The sequence below is a fragment of the Leiobunum rupestre genome, chromosome 7 (genome assembly GCF_980474605.1).
Source record: "Leiobunum rupestre chromosome 7, qqLeiRupe1.1.hap1, whole genome shotgun sequence".
NCBI classification, from domain to species: Eukaryota; Metazoa; Arthropoda; class Arachnida; order Opiliones; family Sclerosomatidae; genus Leiobunum; species Leiobunum rupestre.
The window spans coordinates 31,805,648-31,833,263 of NC_143390.1; the positions used below are offsets into that span (position 1 = coordinate 31,805,648).

The 27,616-nt window shown below is 38.3% G+C and overlaps 1 protein-coding gene across 6 annotated transcripts in view; it reads right to left on the minus strand.

The window, feature by feature from the left end:
- The window catches only part of LOC149936072 (cell adhesion molecule Dscam1-like), a 106,197-nt gene extending 87,232 nt beyond the window's left edge, over positions 1-18,965 (minus strand). For all 6 annotated transcript variants that reach the window (XM_090154453.1, XM_090154454.1, XM_090154451.1 and 3 more), the window contains exons 1-2: positions 18,393-18,965; positions 13,658-13,987 (exon numbers count right to left, since the gene is read on the minus strand). In XM_090154453.1, the coding sequence (XP_090010579.1) occupies positions 13,658-13,987; positions 18,393-18,477 (415 nt within the window). In that variant the 5' untranslated portion in view covers positions 18,478-18,965. The remainder of the gene's footprint in view (positions 1-13,657; positions 13,988-18,392) is intronic.
- Positions 18,966-27,616: the final 8,651 nt, after the last annotated feature.

Consider the following 27,616-nt stretch of genomic DNA (forward strand, 5'->3'; position numbering starts at 1 on the left):
AATATTTGTATTTCACACTTCTCCGCATACCACCATATCTCACTGATAATTTTTGTGCCGAACCCGGGTGCTCGTTGAGCGGGTCGTCCGTACAAGGTGCGTTTCACCTAGTGATGGTTTGGCCCGCGTTCGCGGAATATCGCTTTCCAATAGAACTGGATCGTTCGAGCGACGTTGAATTCCAGGAGCGCCCTGGTTTTCATTCGGAGTTGGAGTTAGACTGGGTTCGGATAAATTCAACAAAAACATTTTGTTCGAATGGGATAAAGTCCGTGCCAAGAAAATACCGTCGAACTAATATAATTCCTCAGTAGTTTTATTCATTGTATTGCTCTGGCTTTTTCATTACCTATTATTGTTTATACCATTGTATATTATATTTATCATTGTTTATACCATTGTACACTTTCCATTGTTTTATCAATTCAGCGTTTTTTTGTGTAATATTGTATTGTATTTTTATTAAAAAAAGGATCCATTGTAATTATGGACGGTAATAAAGTCATTCATTCATTCAGATTTCAGAATGGCTTTGACTTCCAGTAGAATTCTTCTCTTTTCTGTTCTCAATATCCAATGGAAAGTTAGCTAGCCCTCACATGACAGTAAATTTTTATAATAGATCTTATAAGATATTGATTTGAAAAACTTAAAATGGTGCATTGTATAAATAGGGGCGCGCGCTGGTTATATTGCTATTATCAGAATGAATAATTACACGTGCGACGAAAAAATGCGTGATATCATCGAGATTCACGCGCTTTAAATTTATAAACCACAAAAATTCAAAAAATATGGTCATGTGCGTGTTAGTTAACTTCCAATTCATTATTATAAAACCGAGAAAGGGAGAATTCCACCTTGGATTAACAATAGTAGTGCCTACCGGGATATATTACTTGGAAAAAACCTGACAAGCAAATGACTTTTGCGACAGCAGCGCCGCTTCGGCGAAGTTAACGGAGATCTTCCAAAACTCCCGTAACACGTAGCCTTCTATAAGTCAGAACCCGTAACAAACACTTAGGAAATGCACGTGGAATGCTAGAGTGATATATCCAGGTAGGCACTACTATTGTTAATCCAAGATTCAACTACATTTTTGATTTCTTCCAGATTTTATTCAGAGCCAATTAGAGATCTTGGACTTGGTGGTATACAGTGAAGATCGCTTTAGAAGAAAATGGATGCGCACATAGAGTTAAATAAAAAGCTAATAACTTGATTAGTGATAGCTTCTTCGATGCTATACAGTTAAAATGGTAACTGAGCCTTTCCTTTAAGCAAAATTATCGATAATAAAATTGGCGAATAAGTAGATACGTCCATAATGAAAAGGGATAATAAAGCTAAACCCTAAACCATGGACTAATTAATTAGTCCATGCCTAAACAAACTAATAGCTCGTACCGATAGGTCTTCGAGCAAACAAAAACGCAAAACTCGGACCAAATAGATCTTCGAGTGAATAATTAAATTAAATTAAATAAAATAAAAAATCCAGAAAATCCAACGGTAGACCGGTTTCGTCCTATTTGGGACTCGTCAGTACTGTGCGGGAAAACTGGCTTGCGACTATAACACCGAATAGAGAAACTAAGCCTAAATATTAAAAATTTCAAAACGAGTTGCATAGCAACGGAAAGCCGAATACGGGGAGAGTGGTGGAGATTAGTATTTACGTAATGTTAAGTTAAAAGGAACCACCTATGGACTGCATTGTAAAGGATGATAAAATTGGCAAATAAGTAGATAAGTCCATAATGAAAAGGGATAATAAAGCTAAACCCTAAACAAAATTGAAGAAATTTAAAAACTTATTAATAGCTCGTACCGATAGGTCTTCGAGCAAACAAAAACGTGAAACTCGGACCAAATAGATCTTCGAGTGAATAATTAAATAAAAAAAAATAAATGAAATAAAATAAAATAATAATAAAATGAGTTGTTTAGGGTTTAGCTTTATTATCCCTTTTCATTATGGACTTATCTACTTATTCGCCAATTTTATCATCCTTTACAATGCAGTCCATAGGTGGTTCCTTTTAACTTAAAATTATCGATAACCACATACGGGACCAAAGTGAACATTTTCGGTAATTTGATGGTCTGCTGACTCTGCTCTACGTCTATGGTTTTGAATAAATATTGAATTTAATATTCTATCAAGTTATACTTCAAATTTTCTAAACTTTATCTGTATTTGTTTTAATTATCAACATAAATCTATCTGAAAATTTCTAAAGACAAAACATATTCAATCTTGTCCATTTCGAGCTAAAGTTACATTCTCAAACGTCCATAGATAAGTTGATTTACGGCCCAAAACCAAAATGAGAAATAGAATAGAACATTTAGATAATTAATAACCAAAATACTGGGAAATGAGTTGGTTTAAAACGATGAAAATATCTTCAGATAACCATCGTATCTTATACCGACCTTAAAGTTCATAAACTAGGTTACAAAAGGGAAACCCTTAATAGCCGCAAAACGCATCTGGAATGGCGCCTAAACATTTCGAATTTTCGGAATCCGGCTCTATAACGAAATAACGAACACGCGAATTTGAAACGAAAAGTCGCCAATTTTCTTCATTTGGCAGTCCAAATGGACGCGAAACAGAGAATGGAAAAGAAAAAAGGTTATTCGTAACGGTTCGTTAAGAACGTTCGCATTAAGATACCATTAGCAATCGCCGTACGAAATCGCGAAAGAGACAAACGACAATTTAAAGTTCGAACTCATCAAAAGAATCCCGGATGCAAACTTCGAATTGGGCGCGTGGTAAAAAGAAATCTACGCTATATACTTGTATGTATATATATATAAATGTATATAAATCCGGCAGGGGGACGAGGGCGGGAATGGCAAAAAATGATTCCAGAGCACGATAGCCAGTCGTTTATCTTTTCTCTTTTTTGTTCCTCAATGGCACCTTTAGCTATAGAGACCTACATATCGAAAAACCTCCGCTACAAAATAGCTCAAACCTTCGCGAGAGAAAAAATAAGACGAGGCAACTTCTTTCCGTTAAAAAAGAAGAGGAATTGTCGATAGTTCGGCGTAGTTGTACGAGTAGCTAAGAAAGAAAGACCTCGGTGTATCTACAGTTGGGGGATTCTCGCGAGGTACAAGCGATATAAATAGGGACTTCCATACACCCGTTCCTTCCTTACAAATTCCTTTTTTTTTGGCATTTCTTGGAAGAATTTTATTTTCCAATCAATTGTTCCCGGATTCTCTCTCTCTCCTCTCTGTTTTTCTCTCTCTCTTTTTCCTTTTCGATATTTCATAAACTTTCTCACTGAGATCCATCCCTTAAAAAAAGTTACGAAGCCGCGGCGTCGAGGCAAAAGTTCAATAATGCGTTATCAATTTTTCCATTCTTCGACGTTCACCGTTCGAGTTCGAACCGAAGCCGTTCTTTCCCATACGTATACTTTTTATTATAGACTCTCCGGACAGTAAATCAAAAGGAAAGAGAGAGGGTGAAGTCTTTAGCTATATAATGTTCCCAGCGGATTTATGTTGGTTTCCTTTTAGGGTATAGTCGCCGGGCGTTTTTTCCACGTATGAAAATAAAGGTTTATCCGCTCAATTAGCTCCGGACGCGATTATCCCAATACGGAAGAAATTGTATTAAATATTCTATACGTTAATGGCTCTTCGTTATCTCTTTTTAAACGGGATACAAGCGGCAGTTACTTTTCGGGGAGATTGTTTAGAAGCCGCGTATTTATATTGGCAGACCAATTTCACGATAGATTAGTTTTCTATCATTACTCATTCGCTTTTTCTCAATTTTTATTAGAAAACGCTCGAGGTTTCGATACGGAAATTTTACGACATTATTAAAACAAAAACTAAGTCAGTCTAGACGTACCGCGTAGTTAACTTAAGCTAATTTTGAACATAAAAATGAGGAGCCCTTTTCGATACCATTAAGTTACGTTTCCACTAAAGCTTAATAACGTTATTTTTTACGCGCGTGCCAAAGCTGAAAAACGCGACGTTACGCGATAGTGAAAACTATCACTAAGGGGCATTTTAGCGTCGCTCAATTGGACAAAAAATAAGGGTCGTGTAAGTCTGGCGCTAACTAAATTCCGCTTTAAGCCGAGTTTACACTTGACGAATTTTCGAGACTTTCGCGACGAATTTAATTTTCATCGTAGCTTTGAGCTTCACTGAATTTCACTCGCACGCGTTAATTCGCTTCGCGAAAACTGCATTTTTCGCTAAGTGGGAACTAGCCTTTACTTCGTAACAAAAATATTTAGTAGCAAACACCCTTCTCGTGTATAAAAAAAGACTAAATTATTCTTGCATTTCTTATACATTTTCTCGTAAGCCTTCCATCGCATTGATCTCGAAAGAGCGAAGCAAATTAGGGGCATTGTAACCTTTCCACACTGCTAACTTCGTAAGGTAGAAAACTGGCGCGCCGAACAAGCTCCGAATATACCACCGAAAGGATAAGCTAAGGAGTTAGCGAGTGGCGAAAGGGGAAAGCTTCGTAGGATCTTTCTTATTGATATAAAAATTTATCAAGGAAGAGGGGATAAGGAGTTTATACAAGGCAGAAGCCAATTTCAGTCGCTTAATTAAACCCAATGTCGAGTTATACGGCTAAGCCATTTGGCCAAGCTGTTTCTCCTTCGCTTCAGCCCCGGAGAGAGAGGCTCTATACGAGCTCATTAGGGCTGAGGAAACAGATCATGAATTCGCGGAGGAGGAAGCGATTCGCCAAGTAACGACTAGTGCGCTTAAAAGAGATACTCGTTAAAACACTTCCCCCGAGCTGCGCGAGTGCCGCCTTATGAGCAGAACGTCTCGCAAGACGATTAAACCGAAGTTTTCTCGAGACTAGCTCAATTTCTTAAGAGCAGTGTCTCTTAAGGTGCCCGTAAAGGACTTTCAAAATTCAACAAGAGTTTTTACGTATTTTGTTAGACGTTTCGCAACAATTTAGCCTTTTCAAACGACTTTCACGAAGGCTGTCTTATCACTTTATGGCAAATAGTGGCTAACTATTCTTCTGGTTCTGTAATTTAAATATTGCTTTTAAGATTAGTATTTAGCAGTTGAAATTGATACTTAATTTAACGTTAATACCTTATATGTTAAGTTAATAATATAAAAGTTTTATTATTACTTATAATAATATAAAAGTTTTATTATTACTTATAATAATATAAAAGTTTTATTATTACTTATAATAATATAAAAGTTTTATTATTACTTATAATAATATAAAAGTTTTATTTTTACTTATAATAATATAAAAGTTTTATTATTACTTATAATAATATAAAAGTTTTATTATTACTTATAATAATATAAAAGTTTTATTATTACTTATAATAATATAAAAGTTTTATTATTACTTATAATAATATAAAAGTTTTATTATTACTTATAATAATATAAAAGTTTTATTATTACTTATAATAATATAAAAGTTTTATTATTACTTATAATAATATAAAAGTTTTATTATTACTTATAATAATATAAAAGTTTTATTATTACTTATAATAATATAAAAGTGTTATTATTACTTATAATAATATAAAAGTGTTATTATTACTTATAATAATATAAAAGTGTTATTATTACTTATAATAATATAAAAGTTTTATTATTACTTATAATAATATAAAAGTTTTATTATTACTTATAATAATATAAAAGTTTTATTATTACTTATAATAATATAAAAGTTTTATTATTACTTATAATAATATAAAAGTTTTATTATTACTTATAATAATATAAAAGTTTTATTATTACTTATAATAATATAAAAGTTTTATTATTACTTATAATAATATAAAAGTTTTATTATTACTTATAATAATATAAAAGTTTTATTATTACTTATAATAATATAAAAGTTTTATTATTACTTATAATTCTATCATATACAGGGTGTTTCAAAAGGTAAAGCAAAATGTTTAAGGAGTTCCAGCGGGTGAGTTGAGAAGTATACCTGTTTTTTCCCCATTTTCCTACGATGAGTTAAAAGAGCGACAGAGAGCTACAAAGTGTGGCCTACTAGCCCCTGGAAGTAGGCTGCAACAAGCGCAAAACCAAGCAGCAGGGAAATGCGAACATTAAGGTTTGGGTTCGTGTGATAGGTAAAAAAGCACTTTGTAAAAAAATCGAGGTAACCAGCGTCAAAAGGTAACTTAAACACTTTGAAGCTCTCTGGCGCTCTTTTAACTCATCGTAGGAAAATGGGAAAATAACAGGCATACTTCTCAACTCACCCCCTACAACTCCTTAAAATCTTTGCATAACCTTTTGAACACCCTGAATAGCGTAATCACCGATAAATGTTTCTCTGTATAGCAATGAGACTTTGTAGCACCTAGGAGCAACAAACACAACACCCCACACAAGGAGAACGCAACCCGTCAAAAGTCGTGGATTTTCTTGTGTACGTTTTTCATTGGCTAGACGCTTTAGCGCCTGCTGCCGTCGGAAAGGAAAAAATCGGAAATTGTCTTCCCCCCCCGCCCGTAAAACGTTCAGCGTAAAGGCTCGTGACGCTCGTCAAATGAAATTCGTACACACCCTTCGTTAGTGTGTTTAAAGGCTAGCTGCGTTCTCCTTGTGTTTGTTGCTCCTAGGTAGCACACAGAACGTATGCTTCTTGTACTTTTGTAATCGTAATTACGCCTATTCAGCAATCAAAAAGAAATTTATAAATGTTAAAGGCTGATGGACTCTCGCGATCTCGAGGTGAAATTCAAACTGCACTTGTCAAAACCAGCATCACATGAAAGGTTTCAACGTGTTTTCAGGCACGGTTAAGAACAGGGCTTCCGGAAAACAAGAATTCCGGGCCCGATGAGAATTATTTTCGGAAATGTCACATCCGTCGAACAGGCTTCTGAGTGACACTTTTATAAATGGCATCTAGGAGCAACAAACACAAGGAGAACGCAGCTAGCCTTTAAACACACTAACGCAGTGTTGTGTACAAATTTCATTGGATGAACGTTTTACGGAAACGGGGAAGACAATTTCCGAATTTTCCCCTTCTGACGGCAGCAGGGGCTAAAGCGTCTAACCAATGAAAAATGTACACAAGAAAATAGACGATTTTTGACGGGTTGCGTTCTCCTTGTGTGGGGTGCTGTGTTTGTTGCTCCTAGATGGCATTAACCATATCGATTCCATTTTAAAACATACCCTATGAATAGAGATGTTTTTAGATTTGGACCCTCAATTCAATATACACTTATAACTACTGTATTATGCCATAAAATACGAAGTTTTATCAAGATAGCTAAAAATAAGCCAAATCTCGATGTAAGCCATCAATATTTTAAGCAAATAACTCGGAGAAAACGGTTGCGGCATTGCATTAGGAAAAGGAATAAAGTCGCGTCTGGAACGGTACGATTGGAAGAGCGGAGAGGAGAGAGAGATAAGCTTACGGCGAAACAAGAAAAAGATGCGAGCTAAAAAGAATAAGGAAAGTCGGATACGCACCTACTTAGGCGGGAGGAAAGGAACATTAAAGCTAGCGTATTTCTTTGAAAGTACCAGACATTTATTATCTCTCTAAAACTGGACAAGTCATATTTCCCTCAAAAAAAAGCCGACTTTTTCCACTCCCTCTATTTTTGGATCGGTAATACGACGCGCAATAAATATCTCTCCACCATAGAGAAGTACTGTCCGCCATCTACGGGAAGTTTTAGTCATAAAAATCTCTTATATCAAATGCGTTTGGGAAGTATACTTCGATGGGCGCGAGGGCCGTGCACAGCAGCCATAAAAATAAGACCAAAAAGTTCAACTCTTCCCTCCCTTCTTTCCCGCCGTTGTTGGAAACAATCCAAAAACACCAGTTTCCCCCCCTTTCCTGGTATGGTGGGACTTGGTAGGTTTCTTCCTGGCAATCGACTCGAAGAATACGGTGAGGATGGCACGAGATTGAGCTAGCAGACGACCCTCTCCAGAATGACTCCCAATAAGATACGCGCCATAGAATTAGAATGGAAGCTACTTTGGCAACTGTCGTATATTAGCCCCTATAAAGTCCCGAGGTCGCCATGTAGGCACTGCTTGCTCGGATCGGGCTTAATGGAACCCGAGCTATTCCAGCCTATACGATATATAACCCCTTTTATACGAAAATAAATAGTAATTACGATGCCTGGGTAAAGAAGGCTCGAGAACCCTTAGAGTTACGGACCAGAGCGTTTCTGGGTCCTTTCTGTATCAGCGGGTAGCAACTAAATTGACGTTAAGACAAAACATGTTTACCGAAAAATTGGGATATTACGCTAACGCTTAAGGGCTAACACAGTTTATTTTTATACTCTTAAGTTCTTAGAGTTACTGTTTAGATTATCCAAAAATTGGTGAACTTAGAGGTCGGGTTGATGTATACCCTTTGTTACTAAGATAGAACGCAAATTTATGTATTTGCGCATTTACTCTTTCGCCGACTACCAGGGTGATGACGAACATCATGATGGTGATTCGTCAGCTAAGGTCACGTCTCTGATATTAGGTGGGAAACTACCGTCAGAGGTTGATGGAGGTGTAGAGAAAATGCTCGGGCAGTAAGGCGTCAAGATGCCAACAAGGATGGCCCATTACACCAGAAAGATGCAAAACTACGCGTAACATTAGGGGTTAAAATTGCTCGTCATTTGAATGTCGTCGTTCGCGGACGCTTCCAAACATATACGGATAAAATATGAGCGTTAATAACGTTTTCGAAGCGTCACTCAGTCGCGAGAGACGCTGCAAAATGCAAAATCCTGGATACTGGGAAAAGCGTAATGACCCTTCGGTGATCCGAAATTTCGCGGATTAAAATGACTTTAACCTATTTGACGACGACGCGGCTTTTTCGCGAATGCAAAAATGAGAGAACTCCCTGGGAATACTTTGGAAAGTCAATACGCTCCGAGCTGAAACGTCAAGGGCTTAATGGAGTCTGACGAGTAGCCAGGACTCGCTCCATCTCGATGGCAGCGGGTTTCCGAAAACGCGACTCGTCCTACGAATACTATCCGTCGCCGCCTCCAGGGAGACTTTTGCCCTAGCACTCGGGAATCGCTGGCAAAAAAAAAGAGAATATTGGAGGGTTCGGCTTGAATCAAAAGAAAGGAAGTTGGCCGCCGAGCGAGAGAGAGGAGCGAATCTAAATGACCTCGAATGTAATCAAACCGAATCGAACACGTACTCGACGACGTTTACATTGTTACCGGGATATGTGATCAGCATTTCGCTTTGATGAAATGTTTGGTAGGACTATCCCGTGACTACATTAAAGAGTCTACTGGGATAATAGAGTCAGACTAATTTATCCAGTTATCAAACGTCTGTAAAAATCTCATTTAAATATTTATCTCTGAACCGAACGTCTTGAATTTGAGATGTTAACGCTAGCGCATCCGTTTCGACATTAACTCCGCGGAAATAATCGTAATGCAACGCGTTAATTATTTCGCCTTCTACATTTATTAAAGGACATACTTCAAAGACTCGAATGCCGGGAATAATTTTGGTATAATGTTCCGGCCCAACAAAGAACGCCAGCCGCGTATTCGCAATATTGCCCTAATTATTTTCTCTAGAACGTTATCTGCAGCTCAAAATTGAGATGCTTCAATGACAAATAGCCGAGTATAATATAGGAGAGAGGAGCAAAGATAACCTTATTCGCCGTAAAAGGTCGGAATAAAAGCTTAGTTCCATCCGCAACAAAATCTGCATAAAAATACGAAAAAAGTTTGCGAAAAAGCCACAAATCAAAGGAGACGGTCCGCCATTCGCTTCCGCAGCTTACAAATAAACCATACGGATATTTCGCCCTTCTCTCGCGGCCAGTGGAATCGGAACGGAGGAAATTGGAGATACGATCATAAAAGAGTGAGCGGACCCCGCGACTAAAACTCTTTCATAGAAACGCGCGTAACGACTCTATACCCTCCGATATCCGAGCTGGCCAGCCACGTCAGAAAATATATTTAGTCTCTTTTAGTACGACCCAAATTACGGAACGTAAAATTCTAGAAATAATTTTGAAATTCAAAGCGAAAAGACGCGAAGAGAAAAGAGAGGAAGACGGGAAGCTCGAGCTACGACTCTCGAAATCCGAAGAGGACTAAACGCGGAAGCCGAGCTCTCCCCTTTTATATATATTTAATGAAATGTTTGTGCTCTTTCGTTTTGATTGCTCCTGAAAACTTTTGCGAAACTCGACTCGCGCCAGAGAGAAAAGGTTTCGCGGCGATTTATTTCTCGCGAACTGGGCTTTTCGGGCCAGCGCCCTGCTTTAATTCTGCCCATACATCCACTCCAAGAATGTTTCCGGAGTATAGAAAAGTTTGAACATTCCCGTCGTGACTAGTTTTGGGTATGTTGGAATATACCTACACCTACGATATAAATCTCCGAATACATTGCCAAGGCTGCGTTTTTTTAATTACCTTAAAAGACACTACCGGTGTGCGTTCTTAAACGATATAACAAATTTAAATCTTTCATTATTTGGACAACGCTCTTTCTCTATTAGGCGAGGGGGTAGCCACTTAGATAAAATTGTACACCTTATTTCTGATTTCCAAATATTTACGATATTTACAGAAATATCAAAAGTATATCCGTTTATTTCTCTATATTTCTCGAGATTTCTAATATTTCTAATGCATTTCTAGAAATATCGCAAATATTTGATTATTTCTCTAGATTTCCAGAAATATCGAAAATATTTCTGTTTATTTCTCTAGATTTACAATATTTCTAATGCATTTCAAGATTTCCAGAAATATCGAAAATATTTCTGTTTATTTCTCTAGATTTACAACATTTCTAATGCATTTCTAGATTTCCAGAAATATCGAAAATAATTCAGTTTATTTCTCTAAATTAACAATATTTCTATTGCATTTCTAGATTTCCAGAAATATCGAAAATATTTCTGTTTATTTCTCTAGATTTTCAATATTTTTTTTTAATTTCTCTAGATTTCTAATATTTCTTTGGATTTCTCAAGATTTGTAATATTACTCCTGTATTTCTAGACTTCCAGAAATATCGAAAATATTTCTAATATTTATCCTGTAATTCTAGATTTCCAGAAATAATTATTTCGATTTCTCACTATTAGGGCGTTTCGCAAAGCGAACGGAATGAATAACCGCCGTAACGGGAGTAAGGGTGGGAGGACAACATCTTCCGTAGCTGTAATATAAAAGATCGCTTTGGAAAAAAGGCTAACTATATGGAAATCAATCATCGTGATAGCTAGACGGAAATAGAGTTATTGCCAAGCTCGCACGCGCTCCACATGTCGATATGCCTGTTGATAAAAATCCATAAATCTGCACTGGTAGTTTCTATGATACGGCTAGTGAAATTCTGTGACGTGTTCTTTGGTTCGAGTTGATTCCAAAATTAACGTTGGCCTTAGAGCGCTTCCTAATACAATGTAAATTTATCTAATTGATTTTCAATCAATGATCAGTTGATCATGAAAAATAAAACTATTTTGTTAAAGGTAGCGATACCTTTATGCTTATTTTATTATTTGAAGGGTTGGTTTAGGTCCCTTTAGGTCCGTGTTCATTACGCATATATCACTTACTTAGAAGCGAAAGAACACGCGATTGAATTTATGCCATACTTATCACGAACGCCCAGTAAATCGATGAATAGACCCTAATAAATCTAATCTCGAAATGTAGTCTGATAGGTTCGAGAGAAATATACTCCATTTTTCGTGAAGAGTATATAGGTACTACAGCTGCTATTTATAAATAGCGGAAGAGACAGCTAGTTTTGAAATATAAGTTTGGCCGATCTATTTTCCCGTAAGAAACTTTTATTAAATGAGGCTGAAAATTAAAACTCAACAACGCGTCCGGCCAAGATGTTTATTTCGGACCCGCGCCATTACACCATTAACACGCGCTTTTGAATCTATATCTTTATCCGGACACCAAACGGACGCGAATTTCCCGCCAAGAAAATTAAAGGACGTATTTAATTCGTCCGCTGGCGTTATCCGATTTTACCACCTGACACACGGGGCTCGTGACTAGATTTTAAATAGGGGTTAAAGCCCACCTACGTGAAGTTAAAGAGAGAAAAGGGGTCAAAACCTAAGTAACATAACGTCGGCTAGCGGCAGTCGCGCCTGGTAAGTCACGCACCACGCGGGAAGAGGGTGTGCTGGACCAACACCTATAATACATTTTCATAAAGGTAGAAGCCACTACCTCGGCGGAATCTTTAAGGGCTGGAAAATTGTGACGAGTTACTGGTCTTTCAATTAAGGAGGCGAGTGACGCGTATAAATCATGTCCAAGCACGCCCGTAGCGCGAACTAGGCCGGACGTCATCGTCGGCCGGACTACGGCTAATGGAGGAAAGGCTTCTCCGAATATTCGCCGCTCTAAAATATAAGGGCGAAATGAGATGTGACTTTTGTTGATATAGTCGTAATATGGCGAGTCGGCGGTGAGGGCTGAGGCCGCCGTAATTCCTCCTGGGACGCGGAGCTCAAACGTAAATAGCCACCTCTCCGGCTAATACCGAGCCGGACTGTCCCGGAGTAAATGGTGGCAACCACGCGAGGTGTGTACAAGGTCTCGCCTTACGATCGCGGCGAAAAGGGTCGAAATTACCAACTAACGTATTCAAGGACGGAATAGTCTCTTCTTAGCACCTCGTTAAATTCTATGGCTTCCATTTAGGGACATCCGAGTCAACCGATGGAATGACGCCCTAGCCGTAGTCACCCTCGAAGGTCTACTATATCCAACCGGTTAATTTCAAAGCGCCGACGCACGAGACGCAGCCCGTACCCCGTCGCCCACTTCGACGAGAATCATCCGTTAAGTCTCGCTTTAAGATCTATAAACACGGTAGATTTCCTCCCTCCCCGCGAAAAGCCCCCGACGGTATTCTTGGCCGAATGAATTTAATACCGTTCCAACAGATCGGCGAGCCTTTGACGAATCGTTCCCAAATATGAAAGCAACGGACGACGCCAAATTGAAGCGAGGGTGGCAGAGGGAGGGCGCGCGCGAAGGGATTTGCAGACAATTTTTGGAAAATCCTCGGGAAGATCTAAACCATATCGACTTTGCGTCATAGTCAAAAGGGAGCTACCTCGTAATCCGGCGGGGATTCATTCAAATGTTTCGACTTTACGGAAGAGAGGCGTTTGGCCCCCTAGAAAGAGGACAACCTTTTGAAATATTTGCAAGTTTAAACTTTTCGAAACACCCGTCAAGTTGCGCGACGCTTGAAATTAATTCGGGGATTTTTGCGACGGGGATTTCGCTCACATTTCCCACTATCCCAACAACTCTGCTTATTACAAAACGCCCCTTTAATAAGCCTGTCACCGGATTCACGCGCGGATATAATTAAACATTTCGCCACTTGTCTAGATCTAATATAACACCAATCAATGGAATGAATTTGCTTTTTTAAGACCACTGGGACTCGGGGGGAGGACGATAAAAATTTCTAAGGTCAAATTTTTGGTCGCTATTTAAACCAACCATAAATAATATTCGAACTGAAAAGAGCTTAGAAATTACGGCCAAAAATTTTAACCTATGACGTTCCTTACACCACGAAAGAACAACAACAAATATGGTTTCCGTACCGGCTCGGACTTTGACCTCCCTACTGATGATGGAACCCACGACGTTCTCGGCGACACAGCGGTACACGGCAGAGTGAATGTCTTGGCGATAGTCTTTGGCTCTGAACGGTTGAAACACCATGGATCCGTCGGCGCGGACTTGACGCAGTTTCTGCACGTCGTCCACCAGCGTGACGCCGTCTTGGCGCATCCAAGTGACGGTGGGAGTCGGGTTTCCTTCGGCCGAGCACGGAATGGACACTCCGGTCGAATTTAAAAAGTCCACGCGATTTGGCGGTTCTAAGATGAACCTCGGACCTTGCCGTTGTAAAGCGTCCGCTTGCGCCACACCTGAAAAAGATACCAACTATTATTAAAGATGTATTCTGTTACGCGTAACTTATTAATAACAATGTAATACATAATTAAAGCGGCCCGAAAAGTAATTAAAAATTAACTAGCTAAAAGCGTTTAATATTACTTACTACAAAATAATCCGTTTAAAATTAATACGGTTATCGGAAGGGCCCCCATTTAGAGAATAGTTTGAGACCTCTAGTGGCGGGGAGGAATATCTCACTGACTTTAGATGTTTCCCATAAAGTTACGGTTTTATCGAGGAATTTTAAAAATCAATTTAAGGTAATTAAATATGGTTAATAAATTCGAAGTAATAACCCTGCGGCTTCAAAAAGGTTCGAAAAATAAGATATTATTTTGGGCCTCGTACACTACTTATTTCAAGTGAAAAATCAGCGGAAAAATATACGTTTTTTAAACTTCACCCGTCGTAATTCTTTCTATAATATATAACATAGACAAATACACGAAAAGCGTAAAATTTTCGTAGGTTAGAGATCGTAAATAGGTGATTCTGAAATATAATATCGACAAATACATGTACAAAAGAGTTAATTTTTGGGGCGCACGCTCTTGATATATTAGTAAATCGTGGCTCGCGCGATTTTGCAAGAGCGTTGAAAATTTAAAAAGAAGCGCGTGCTTAAATACTTAAACTATACAACCGAAAGTAACCAAATCATGTGACCATAGATAAAATAACTTCGTATATAGATAGGAAACTTCATGTTGTAGAAGTGACACCAGAATTTTGACCGACATCTGGTGGCGGCACCCGAATAATATTATTTGGTGAAGTTCTCACTACTCGAAGTATGTACTAGAACCTTGGTGTAACGCAATCCCAATTGCAAAGGCTTAAGCGAGCTATATGTATTAAAAGTACTTTTTCTTGATCTGAGAGCAAACTTAAAAAAATAGCACTAAAGAAATAGCATTCAGTAAAGATTTCAAGTTTGTTTTAGACGCTATTTCTGGTATATTTGAAGACATTTACCTTGCAAAATACGTTAATTCCCAAAACTCCGACCTCAAATTTCTCAATACGTTCTACGCTCTTGAGAACACAGCCAACTGGCGCAGTCACTAGACGTCAGGGCAATCTCATGAGAGTCAGTTTGCCCCATTGAAGTTTCCTATCTATATACGAAGTTATTTTATCTATGCATGTGACCACCGATCTTTCTTGAAATCAACTATTAAAACACAGAATGGCGTTCGTTTAAAAAAGGGAATACTGAAAAGAGGGTGAGGGAACAAAGAATGAATTCTCACTTTCTAAAGATGGAAGTGGGCCAAATATATTTTATTTTATATATATATATATATATATATATATATATATATATATATATATATATATATATATATATATATATATATATATATATATATATATATATATATATATATATCTATATATATAATTTTTCTAAAAATCTCTAGAAAAAGAACCCTTCATCAAATGTTATACCCCATCTTCCCAAGTATTAAACCTATTTACCTTATTTAAAATTTACAAATTGGAAAAAACTTAAATTACGAATTATAAAACAAATTAAGCGTATTACAAGTTAAAATGGGGTTAAGTACAAAAAAATTGTGTAAATTCAATTAAAACCATTTGCGCTAATTGGTTTTCCAAACCGTTTTTTTATTAAGTTTTATTTATTTATTTTTCAAGTTAGCTGTCACCGTAAAAAGCTAATTCTTTTGAAATGAATTTGGAATAATTACTCATTTTATTTCAAGCGTGTAATCAGCCAACCTCCTTGGATAAAATACCATTAAAAAGAGAAGGTAGACCGGATCGAGGGGCTACCCTCCAATATTTAGTTCTTATACGTGAATCTAACCAGCTTCCGCGACTCGAAAACGCGCGTTAGGGAGTTGTAAATGACTTCTAGCTAAAAACCAATTATCAAGATGGAACGCATCTGCATAGAAACCTAAAGATAAATGATCCTATTCAAGGTCCTATTAAATTAATTTCAGTTATCTATCGTTTCAAAGGAACGGATATTCGATATATTAAACTATAATACGGATAAATGAATGAAAAGTAAAGTTTTACTTTAATTATTAAGTTAATAATTCTAATAATATTGTGAAATTAAATAGAAATACCTATTAGAAGAAGGTTATTTACTATACATTAAGCCTATCCTTTTAACCTTCTCGGAATCGGGCTTTTAAAAGGAAATTTATTCGATTCTTTCAATTGAGAATGACCTCCCAAATGATCGCCCGAAATTTTGTGAAAAAGAGAGTTAAAGCGGTGAAACTTTGTCGTCCGTTACACGAAAAACGAAATCCTTGAAACAAGGCGAATTTACATTCCAAATTAGTTAAATAAGATTCGGTACGAGAATATAGATTATGTAAAAAATAATACTTCAGTCTTCTAGCTCATTAATACACTTATACTTAAGTTAGTATATCAAAACTTTGGCTCTTATATTTAGCGAATGAAAGTTAAAGAAAACTGCGAAACCTTCGATTAATAAGTTAGGCAATTTAGAAACAAAGCTTCGAGAAAATGAGAAAATGGAAATAATGATTCCTACTGTCAGTGTAAGTATATGGAAATGATGGAAATGGTAAAAGCAAAGTTCATTAGAGTATACAAATATCTACAATCTCGTGTTTATTCTAGGGAAAGAGCGAGACATACCCCAAGCTTAATGACCAAGCGAGCTACGAATTACCGTAAGTTTCGATTTTTACGGTATTAAATATTTCTCGTAGCCCGATTACCTACGGAGTTTCCTTCATAGTCCAGGAGCCAAAAAAATAAACCAACTTGACAGTTTACGTTAAAGCGGGCATAGGGTAAGAGCAAAGTGTTGCAACCCGCCTTTGATAATACTGACCACTAGAAAAAAAAGACTGGTCGTTTTCTAATATTTAATATCTTTCTGGCAATTCCCATACATAAAATACTCATAAAGCTACGTTGCCGGCCTCCGTTGCTACTGCTGGCCAAAAATATATATTTAATTAGAAAAGAGTCTGTACGACGCGCCAGGTATTTGAGCACGAATTCTTAGTGTATTCCTTAAATGATAAATTTGAAGCAAAAAAAACAGACCGTCAAATATTAAGGAGAAGGTGCGAGGTTAGACCATTTCTTAGAAAACAATATAATATAAATGCGAAACAAAAATGTAATTTGAAAACAAATTCAATAGTTTTTTTCACAAAAGATCGTTGGTCACATGATCTCGTGAAGTACGGCCAAAATGAAATCTCAAGGTTGGCCAAACTTGGAGCGAGCTCTCGGCTGTTGTGTTTTCTGCTATTAAAAAGTTACGAGGCTTACGCGAGCTTACAATATTTTTACTAGTTACAGAACTTACAGTTTTGCAGTAAAGTGAGTTTAATAAAACTAAATTATTATTATAAAGGTAAACTACAATTTCTATATTTTTCAGATTTATTAAGGTATTTTGTTTTGTTTTTAGCATTATTTAGACTGAATATGTCCTGCTGTGGAGCCTTGGCTGTGGTTTATGCTTTAGGTAAAATCACAATGAGTATAATTGGAACCCACAATTGGGTTTCAAGATACTAAATTTACATTATATAATAAAAATTCTATAAAACTTTCCCTTCATAGATTTATTACTGCCCGACTAAACGTTTGTTTCTTTGTAATTGACGGATTTTGAAATGACGTTTTAGCGCGCGACACTACAGGTACATGTCTTGGGCACACAGCCTTCTTTGCGTGCTTTTTTGACCATAACATGTAGAGGTATTTTCACGCGCAAAATGAATTTTAAAAGCCGTCAATATCAGTGAATCCAAGAGCAAAACACGTGGGCCTCGGTACGACTGTGTGAGCAGATAAATTTTAGCAGACGACGCTTTGCTCAACCATAACGATCTCCCATGAGCCTCTGCGTGCCAAATCTTTTGTGAAAACAACTATTAGGCTTTTTATTTTATATTTTCACGCTTTTCTAACCAAGCAATTCTAATCGCTAAATCTCCGCACGGTTTTCGTAAAACCTTTAGAAAATATTAAATATTTAAGTATTTTCTTTCGTACGCGCATCGAGTCTAGTTATAATGACATCAGTGATTTACGCGTTATACGTGATTTAAAAGACGTTCGAATAGACTGATTTGGTCAAATTTGACTATAGACTTAACAATTTTTGAAAAGATAAATTAATAATTGGCTAAGTGCTTTCACTAACTGGTTATGGCCCAAAAATAGTATATTTAACTGAAATACATAAAGTAACAGGGAAATAAATATTTGATTAATAAATTAAGTAAGTAGTCAAACATGTAACTTTTTCGGTTTCATTGACAATATACGCAATTTATCGTTCAATATCAAAATAGATTTAAGCTAAATACCGAAAACAATGAACCTCGACCTCACCTGAAAAGAGAGCCACGAGTGTCGCAATGTTGATGGCGAAAATTCGGAAGAGTACGAAGAGATCCCATATCGGATTCTTGAGCATTTTGAAGCCAATACAAATGAACAGTTAAAAACGATCACGATAAATTATTTATTTTTTCCTTTTAAATTTGTCACTGCGTCTAAAACATTTAATTAAAAGCGACGCCGAAAGTAGTTAGTGGGCTGTATTGACGAAAGGGAAAATTGTCTGGAAGCGAGGTGGACGTTGTCGATTCTGCACTCGAAAGCGGCCGGCGTCTCGTTATCGCTCCAAGTACTCCTGGATCTTGGATAAACAGCGTGCCACCTGTAGCCTCTCCAACCCATGTGTTTCTCGCGAGGGAGACTACCAAAAATTCGCCTACTTAATTACCGAGAGCGCGAGCCACTCGCAAACCCCTTTTATCTTATCGATACAGTTATTAAGGGCGATTTGGGGCTAAAAAGAATTGACCCTCGGACGGGTCCCGTTCGTCGAAAACGACTGAAGCGAGTAGCACGTTTCCTTCTAAAAGACGCGCGGTTGTTTGACGCGTCCGACGCCCTCGGAAAGCGGTAAAGCGAGTGAGTTCCGAAACCTCTCCACCTCTTTCGGTTTCAACTCCGGCACTCTCTGGGACGCACGCGCAACCCGACTTCTCTCTCTTTCTCTCTCTCTCTCGATCGGTCGGTCTGCGCGTCTCCCGCTTTTCGGACGTAGTATATAGTGGAAGACAAGGGGCGTAGCCTTCTCTCCTTTAATATCCCTCGCTCTCTTTCCCCTTTTAAGGTCATCAATAAAGCCAGTATCCATGGTTACTATTTTTCTCTCTCTTTCTCGCGAGTTTCAAATACTCCAGCAGTGGCGTTCTTCGATGTTCTCGGATATTACGGTCCACGCGTTGCGGATCAAAATACAGTCTATTTCTCGGTGTAAGCTTAGCGTGCTACGGCCCGGGGCCTCGATTATTAACAGATGTCACTCATGGAAGAGGTTAGGAGGGCCGGAATACGAGGCGGGGGCCCTTCCCAAAGAGAGAACCCTGTCTGGCCTGCCGAGAAAAGCGGGATCAACCCAAGCGAACGGAATGGGAGCTGGAGGATGAGGGTATAGGTTTTCTTTCCGTCGGATGATCCCTAGGAATGAGCCTCGATGATATATAGTGTCAGGTCGAAATGATGGGCCTCGGGGTCGATCCGGGCCCACTCCGACCCCCCGGTTCAAGCGAAAATATTCCGTCAGGCGCCGCGAAAGGGTCAACTCCTACCCTAAACTCTATCGCTCGCTCCCAACTCTATCGGGACGCGCGAAGAAAAATTTTCTATTGACCAACCAATTCAACCCGACAGTCTGCGCGTCGATAAATTTTACATAAACAAACGAACAAATCTCTCGCGAGGAAGGAATACGTTTGCCGCTAAAACCAAAAGTTAAACGACGAAAAACTTCCACTTTAAATATTTACTACGTATTTATCCTTGGTAAATAAGAGGAAACTTTTTAGAATTTTCTTTACGCTGACGTCCTGATGGGATAAGCGCCTGGAGCCAAAAAATCTTTCCTAAAACAAATACGCACTACAGCGCCGAAAGAATAGCGTCAACTAGAAGGGACAAATTCTCGCGTAGAAAATATTTTAAACAAGGATGTAGGTTACTGGGGTGACACTTCTCGAATGTATAAACGCGAAGGGGGTTGAAGAGGACATTGCTTCTTGAATATTAAAAAGATAGTGACGAAATTTTAGGCGTGACACGTGCCAGTACGCGAGTTTACGCCTGTTTCCGTATGCCGCATCCGCTAATCCCAAAACTCGAGGTTTTACAATGCGGGTCAGACGTGCGGATGATAAGAAAGCGGTTCTGACATCGCCAAATTTACACGTCGAAAAGTCATAGTTATACCGAACGGATATTAAAGTTAGTATAATTCGAAATAACGCCAGGGTAAAAGAATGGAAGGAGGAGTGAGCTGGAATGATAAAGCTTGGGAAGGGGAGAGTTATTAATAGATTCATTAGCGAAAAGCCGGCCAAATAAAATCAAGCACTCGCTCAATCTCTTTAAAGGGGGCACGCGAAACGAATCACGCGTCTTGCCAAAAAGGAGCCCCGGAGACGGTGGCCATGGCTGCGGCGTTAAAAGTTGTCGGAAGAACCCCTGGTGATGGTCTTCCCTCGACAAACTTCATGGTTTATCAACGACAAAATTCCGAATTAACGCTATTAATATCAATGTAGCGAGGAAGAGGGGCGGTATAGTCTTCGCGGGTTTCGGGGCTTCGCGGTATTCAGTCCTCCGGGAATATCTCGGGACTAAGTTTTATTAGGCAGAATTAAAGAGAAAACGAACCCCGGCTCCCCTTTAGAAAGGCGCAGACTGGAATGGAAGGAAGAGGAAAAATAGCGATACAAACGACTTAGCCGCTACCAGCCGCTCGCAGTCGCTTCTCAACAGCCCCTGAAAGCCGATTCTAGAGAGAGGGGGAGGGAGAGCAACGGATTCGTACGTAATTGATTGAAACGGCTTTGTTATTGGGATGCGCCGCTTTTGCCTTTGTTTGGAGGCCGCGATTTTTCTCGCACGATGGATTGTTTCGGGGAGCCAAAAGCCAATAAAATTAGGACACTAGGTAGGCTCGCCTCCCGTCTTCCCCGAGAGAGGAATGACAAAAACAACCGAGAGACTACACCACGCTAGAGCGACTGCTCGAGGACTATAAGATTGCCCCAATCACCCGGTACTCGAGATACAGACGGACGAATTGGTAAAGTCTGACCGTATCACCAGCGACTCTAATTTCAGATATGCCACCCGAGTATACGAGTGCTACCATTAACCGAAGAGCTAGATTGTTTGTTCTGGACGCGTATAGATATATAGATGTCGTAGAAAGCAAAAGCCATCGTCGAAAGGGGAGGAGAGATGTCTCTTTAGCCTTTAATCTATTAGCGGAAACTAATATCCTTCGGGGTCATCTTTTATCGACGCGGATAACCCTCGCCATCGCCCGACCAAAGGGTTCGTTTCACGCGAGCATTTATTTTCGTCTCGATTGAAAACTTTACTTAACAATAACAATTTAAAATGTGACGCGATATTATTTCGCGGATGCAATTATATCTAAATGCCGAATGTAAAGAAAATTTCAACGATCCGAAGCAACGTTTAAGTTTCGATCAATAAAAGGAAAATCATTATAAACTTTGATTACTTTCGTGTCTATGTTTTCGGAGCCAGTTTTTTTACTTTCGTTTCTATGTTTTCGGAGCCAGTTTTTTACTTTCGTTTTTATGTTTTCGGAGCCAGTTTTTTACTTTCGTTTCTATGTTTTCGGAGCCAGTTTTTTACTTTCGTTTCTATGTTTTCGGAGCCAGTTTTTTACTTTCGTTTCTATGTTTTCGGAGCCAGTTTTTTTACTTTCGTTTCTATGTTTTCGGAGCCAGTTTTTTACTTTCGTTTCTATGTTTTCGGAGCCAGTTTTTTACTTTCGTTTCTATGTTTTCGGAGCCAGTTTTTTACTTTCGTTTCTATGTTTTCGGAGCCAGTTTTAAGCTGTAGTTTCCAGAAAGCCGCGATGGCTTCGGATTTAATATAAGTTACTGATAAATATCTACGAATTCAAGTTCATCACTCCTCAATAAAGGCAATCTCAAACAATTTAGTCTTTCCTCCTTCAAATCGCTCCTAGAAATGCTTACCGTTGTTTTTACTGTGGACGAATCGTTTCTAGAAATGCTTCACACGCAAAGCGGAGGTAACCGGCCCAAACTGACCTACCGAAAAAATCACTTTGAGGCAACAATTTCGAACTGACTCACGTCTATCTTCCATTACTTATTTCAAATACCGCGTATCAAAATTTTTCATCGGTACGCGAGCACGTATATACCAGAATAAAAGCCACTAGTATACTTCAAAGTAGGCCGTAACGAGGGGATGACAAATCCACAATCGAGATTACAATGACAAAAGGACCCCGTTTTCTCGACGCCCAAAATTCAAAGTGACTTTCATCCATCAAAAAGAACATCGCGACAACGTTTATTAAAGTAGTAAAAGTGAAGAGCCGAGGAGAGGAATTATTAATGGCAAACCATTGTGAAGCCCCGTATATGAGCGGAAAAAAATATCCCGCATCACTCGCACGAGCTTCGGTTAGGCGCGAGGGGTTACGTTCGAATTCAACGTAAGCATTATGAACGCGTTTTGTCTAGTAAAACATAACCGTAGCGAGGGACTAGCGAGGCGTTATCAACTATTCATTTGAACAGCTTTTAAGACTCCCCACCTCCACTCTTCGCGCCTTTTCATATTTGAAAATTCAAAAAAATTGCGAGAAGGCTCTAACAAGGGAGCGTGCCGTTCTATTGTCGGCGAAGAGCCCAAGCTATAAGAGGAAGCGGGCAGATCAGGGCTTCCACTGTTAAGGCTAGTTCCCACTTGGCGAATTTTCGAGACGAATAAAATTTTCGCGCAATGAAAAAAGACGAAGTTTTTCGGTCGCTGGGGAAGCGGTTCTCACTTTAGCGCAAAAATTTAAAAACGCTGAAAACAACTCGCGCGGGTTTTTAGTAATGTTTTAGGCCTAACGTAAAACATCAGTTCAAAATGAACCAAATGGATGTTCCTGTTGATAATTTCAATAAATAAACGATTATATTCGAGAGTTAATTACCTTTACTTCAGTATCTTGGTCAAGTTGGCTGAGCCGCTTTTCTAAAGACCTAGGCTTAATAAGTGACGGACGGGAGCGGAATAGATCGAGGGAACGCGTTTTCTGATTGGCTGAAGCTTTTTATCGCCAAGGTGTGGACGTCAAAAAATAGAACATTCGCTAGATACCGCGGAGACGCGACTTTAGCGGCGAATTTGAAAAAAATCGCAAATTTTATTCGCGAGCGACAATTTTCACCGCGAAAATTGTTTTTTTCGCTAAGTGGGAACTAGGCTTAATGAAATGCAAAAGATGAAGCTGCGAAGAAGAGATCCCCCTCGTCAGCGTCTTTGGCTGCAAAACGCGCCATCAGGCGCCTCCATTCGGGGGTGATGATGGCGGGAGCACTTTCGCGCCTGAGGTAAACAAAACGCTCCAACTTCATTTCCCGGGCGTTACGGCTATATTTAGGGAGAGACCACGCGGAGAGAACTATTCCCGCGGCTTTCCAGGTAAGTTGGCCAGCACCCCTTCGACGCCCGGTTTTCGGATAGAGGCACTCAAGTTCGCAGACTTTTCCGATATAGCGTCGTCCCTTCTCTCCGACTCAGGATCCAGGGACGCGCGTTCACGTAAAAGGGAGGAAATGGGGAAGCTGGAAAATCCTTTCATATCTACCTATCCCAAGACGGTGCTCAGCTCGACAAAGTCCTATAAGATCCGCCGAAGTTCTCCGTCCTTTCCTCGGGATTTATACCCCCTTTTTCTCCTCTTAACTCCAGGAATATAAAAAAAGAACCCGGCTTCAAAAGCATCCTCTTACAACGATCGAAGAAAATACAAAGTCGCGTTTCCACTGGCAAAAACGTTTTTTTACAAAGAAGTTCCTTAAATAGCTATTGGAATATTTAAAGAGTAATTTCTTTTTCAGCAATAACTATCCACAATTTTGAACAAAGATTAAGTTTATATGTGGTAATTATCCATTATTGTAGCTTGAAAATATTTGAACCAAGATAAGGTTTTCCCCAATTTTGTACAAAGATTAAGTTTATGGGTGGTGATTATCCATTATTGTAGCTTGAAAATATTTGAACCGAGATTAGGTTTTCCCCAATTTTGTACAAAGATTAAGTTTATGGGTGGTGATTATCCATTATTGTAGCTTGAAAATATTTGAACCGAGATTAGGTTTTCCAAAATTTTGAACAAAGATTAAGTTTATGGGTGATAATTATCCATTATTGTAGCTTGAAAATATTTGAACCAAGATTAGGTTTTCCAAAATTTGGAACAAAGATTAAGTTTATGGGTTTTAATTATCCATTATTGTAGCTTGGAAATATTTGAACCAAGATGAGGTTTTCCAAAATTTGGAACAAAGATTAAGTTTATGGGTGATAATTATCCATTATTGTAGTTTGAAAACATTTGAACCAAGATAAGGTTTTTCACAATTTTTAATAAAGATTAAGTTTATGGGTGGTGATGATCCATTATTGTAGCTTGAAAATATTTGAACCAAGATAAGGTTTTCCCCAATTTTGTACAAAGATTAAGTTTATGGGTGGTGATTATCCATTATTGTAGCTTGAAAATATTTGAACCAAGATTAGGTTTTCCAAAATTTGGAACAAAGATTAAGTTTATGGGTTTTAATTATCCATTATTGTAGCTTGGAAATATTTGAACCAAGATGAGGTTTTCCAAAATTTGGAACAAAGATTAAGTTTATGGGTGGTAATTATCCATTATTGTAGTTTCAAAACATTTGAACCAAGATAAGGTTTTCCACAATTTTGAACAAAGATTAAGTTTATGGGTGGTAATTATCCATTATTTTAGCTTGAAAATAATTGAGCCAAGATTAGGTTTATGGAGAATACAAATGCCATAAGAATCTTGCGAGGTAAAGTAAACTGACGGGTACAGTTTCGGGTTGCGTAACCTTCGACTAAAATTACGCCACCTGAAAATAAATAAAAAAACGACAGAGCCAAATCTGAACGAAAATAAAAGTGACAGTGAGAAGAGATAGCAGCCTCCATATTAATTCATAACCGTTGACGTTTAAATCGATATATTAAAATTAAAGTAACATTTTTCGTCATTTTTTTCCCTTCTCTTCCTTAGTACTAGCTGATAGGCGGGCGCCTCTCAATTCATTCTCCATCTTCTCACTCTCTCTCTCTCTCTCCACTCCATCTCGTCCCCCCATTTTTTATACGCGTCCGCTCGCCTCTATTTTGGTGAAAATGTCGGGGCCACAAAAGGGTATGGGCCGTGTAAAAATCAATCAAGGGTTTGTCCAAAAAATTCGCTTCACTTCCACCTCTTCTCTCTCGTCAATCGATATTTTCCAATTTATTTTTAGTCTTCGAATATTAGGGAGCGTATCTAGGGATAGCTTTTTCGCGCGGAGGTCGTTTTAAAATTAAGCTCGTCGCTAAGCAATTACCCGACCACCTCGATCGTGAAAATCATCCAAAATCTTTTAATTTTTTTTTTATCTTTTCGATGCCGTCTTACGCATTAGGTAGGAACGCGCCCTTTAAAATCCTCTAGGAGGAAAGTCAATTCCGACTTTTGAACTTGGGCTAAAAATGGCATTTCATAGCGGAGAAGGCGAAACTGGAGGTCTTCCGATGGATCGTCGAATATCGCCGGTAGCGTCGGAAAAGCCCAAAAATATGAAAAAGGGAGATTCAGTCAGCCAAGGCCCGGAGGACGGAAGAATAGAGAGAACGGCAGTGAAAAATCACGAGGAGGGAAGGGATGGCTGGGCTAGGGCTCTTAAGCCGGCTGGAGCTGACGTTGATGAAATTTCAATATGCCGAGCTGGTGGGGGCCCCGAAGATGATTCGATAGCTCGCGGCCGATTCTCTCCTCTATATACTATATATAACTATTGTATAGTATATTACGAGTACTCTATGTACGACGTGAAAGTATCCTATAACACCGGCCCGTCTTATACGCGTAAGCGAAAGCATCGTTTTGGGCTCCTGGATTGTTTGTTATTGAGGGGTAGTTAAAGGGTTAAAATAACAAGAGAGACAGCTGAAATACGAGACCACGCCTGGATGAAAACTTCCTCCCGTTCGGCGGGACGACGATATTATTACACACCCTCTGTCCGCGCCGATGACTCTTCAGAAAAGCCGCCGACAAAAGGAATGCTTTGTTGATTTTGCGGAGACGGCTTCTCTTCCGCTTATATTGAAACGACCGAAAGACGGAGAGATGTGCCACTGGAAGTAGCCTTCCATAGTAAATAGCTATTAAATTTTCCATTAGTGGAAATTTCGCGAGATACATATTTTGAAAGAAAATAAAAAGGTTCGCTTTGATGCGTTGAGTAGTTAGGATAAATATTAGATCAAATAAAATTTTTAAATTACTTTCAGACTGAGCTAGGTGAAAATTCAGTTTCTCGACGTGACCTAAAAACGCGTGGCTTTCAATAACAAATATCTTTTAATTCTAGTTCTCTATTATTAAAGAGGATACTCTGTACCTCAATAAAAGCTTAAAATCTACGTCAAAATACAATATAAATATTGTGTTACCCGCACTACTGGACATACAAGCGGTTTGTCCGAGAGGCAGATCACTTTTTTACAGGGTATCCCAATAATCATGATTAAAATTTATTCATGATTTAATCATTTTTAATCTTTGTACAGCCAAAGCTACACATTTAATTTTAATCATGATTTAATCATTTTTTATCATTGTACAGCCAAAGCTACAGATTTCATTTTAATCATGATATAATCATTTTTAATCTTTGTACAGCCAAAGCTACATATTTAAATTTAATCTAATCAAATCATGATTTAATCATACGAGCGTGTCCTAATAATTATTAGAGTGAGCTGCCCCTCGGGTTTGTCAGTGGTTACTCTCAAGCCAAGAACGGATCGAAGCAATTGAGAACAAAGGAACAAGATATCCCCTCGTTTCCATGATGTACTCTTTTTCGAATTTTGTGGGTGGAGCTTAATTGAGCCGTCTGTGGTCAATAATACTATTTATACATGTATTTTAAATTTCTATAACTTGATCATTTTTAATAAAATTTGTATTATAATTAAAAATTATAAAATTAATAATATTAGTTATTTTTAATATTTAGTAAGTAAATAATATACATTTTATAATTATTTAAATTATTTTTAATAATGAATAAATTTATAGCATATAATAGAATAGAGTAGCTGTTTATTGTGCAGTGTTATAATATATTATTATAAAGAATATAATGTTTAACAATTCACAATTTAAAAAGATTCTAGAAGTTCCAATTCAGTAGTAGATTACGCCACCATACCCCAACCGTGCTTGTTAAAACCGAGATTTATTTTTTCAAAGTTCTTGTAGCCTGCTCACGAGTAGGACAATGCATTAAATGTATGTTTTTTTTTAAAGCGCCTATTAAATAGTCCATTAAGTTAACAATTATACTACAACTAGCGAAGGTTGAAAATCGTTTTGGCCCTATCGCAATTGCTCTCTTAATGTTACAACAAAAATGGAAAATCCAAAGGAAGAGCCACAACAA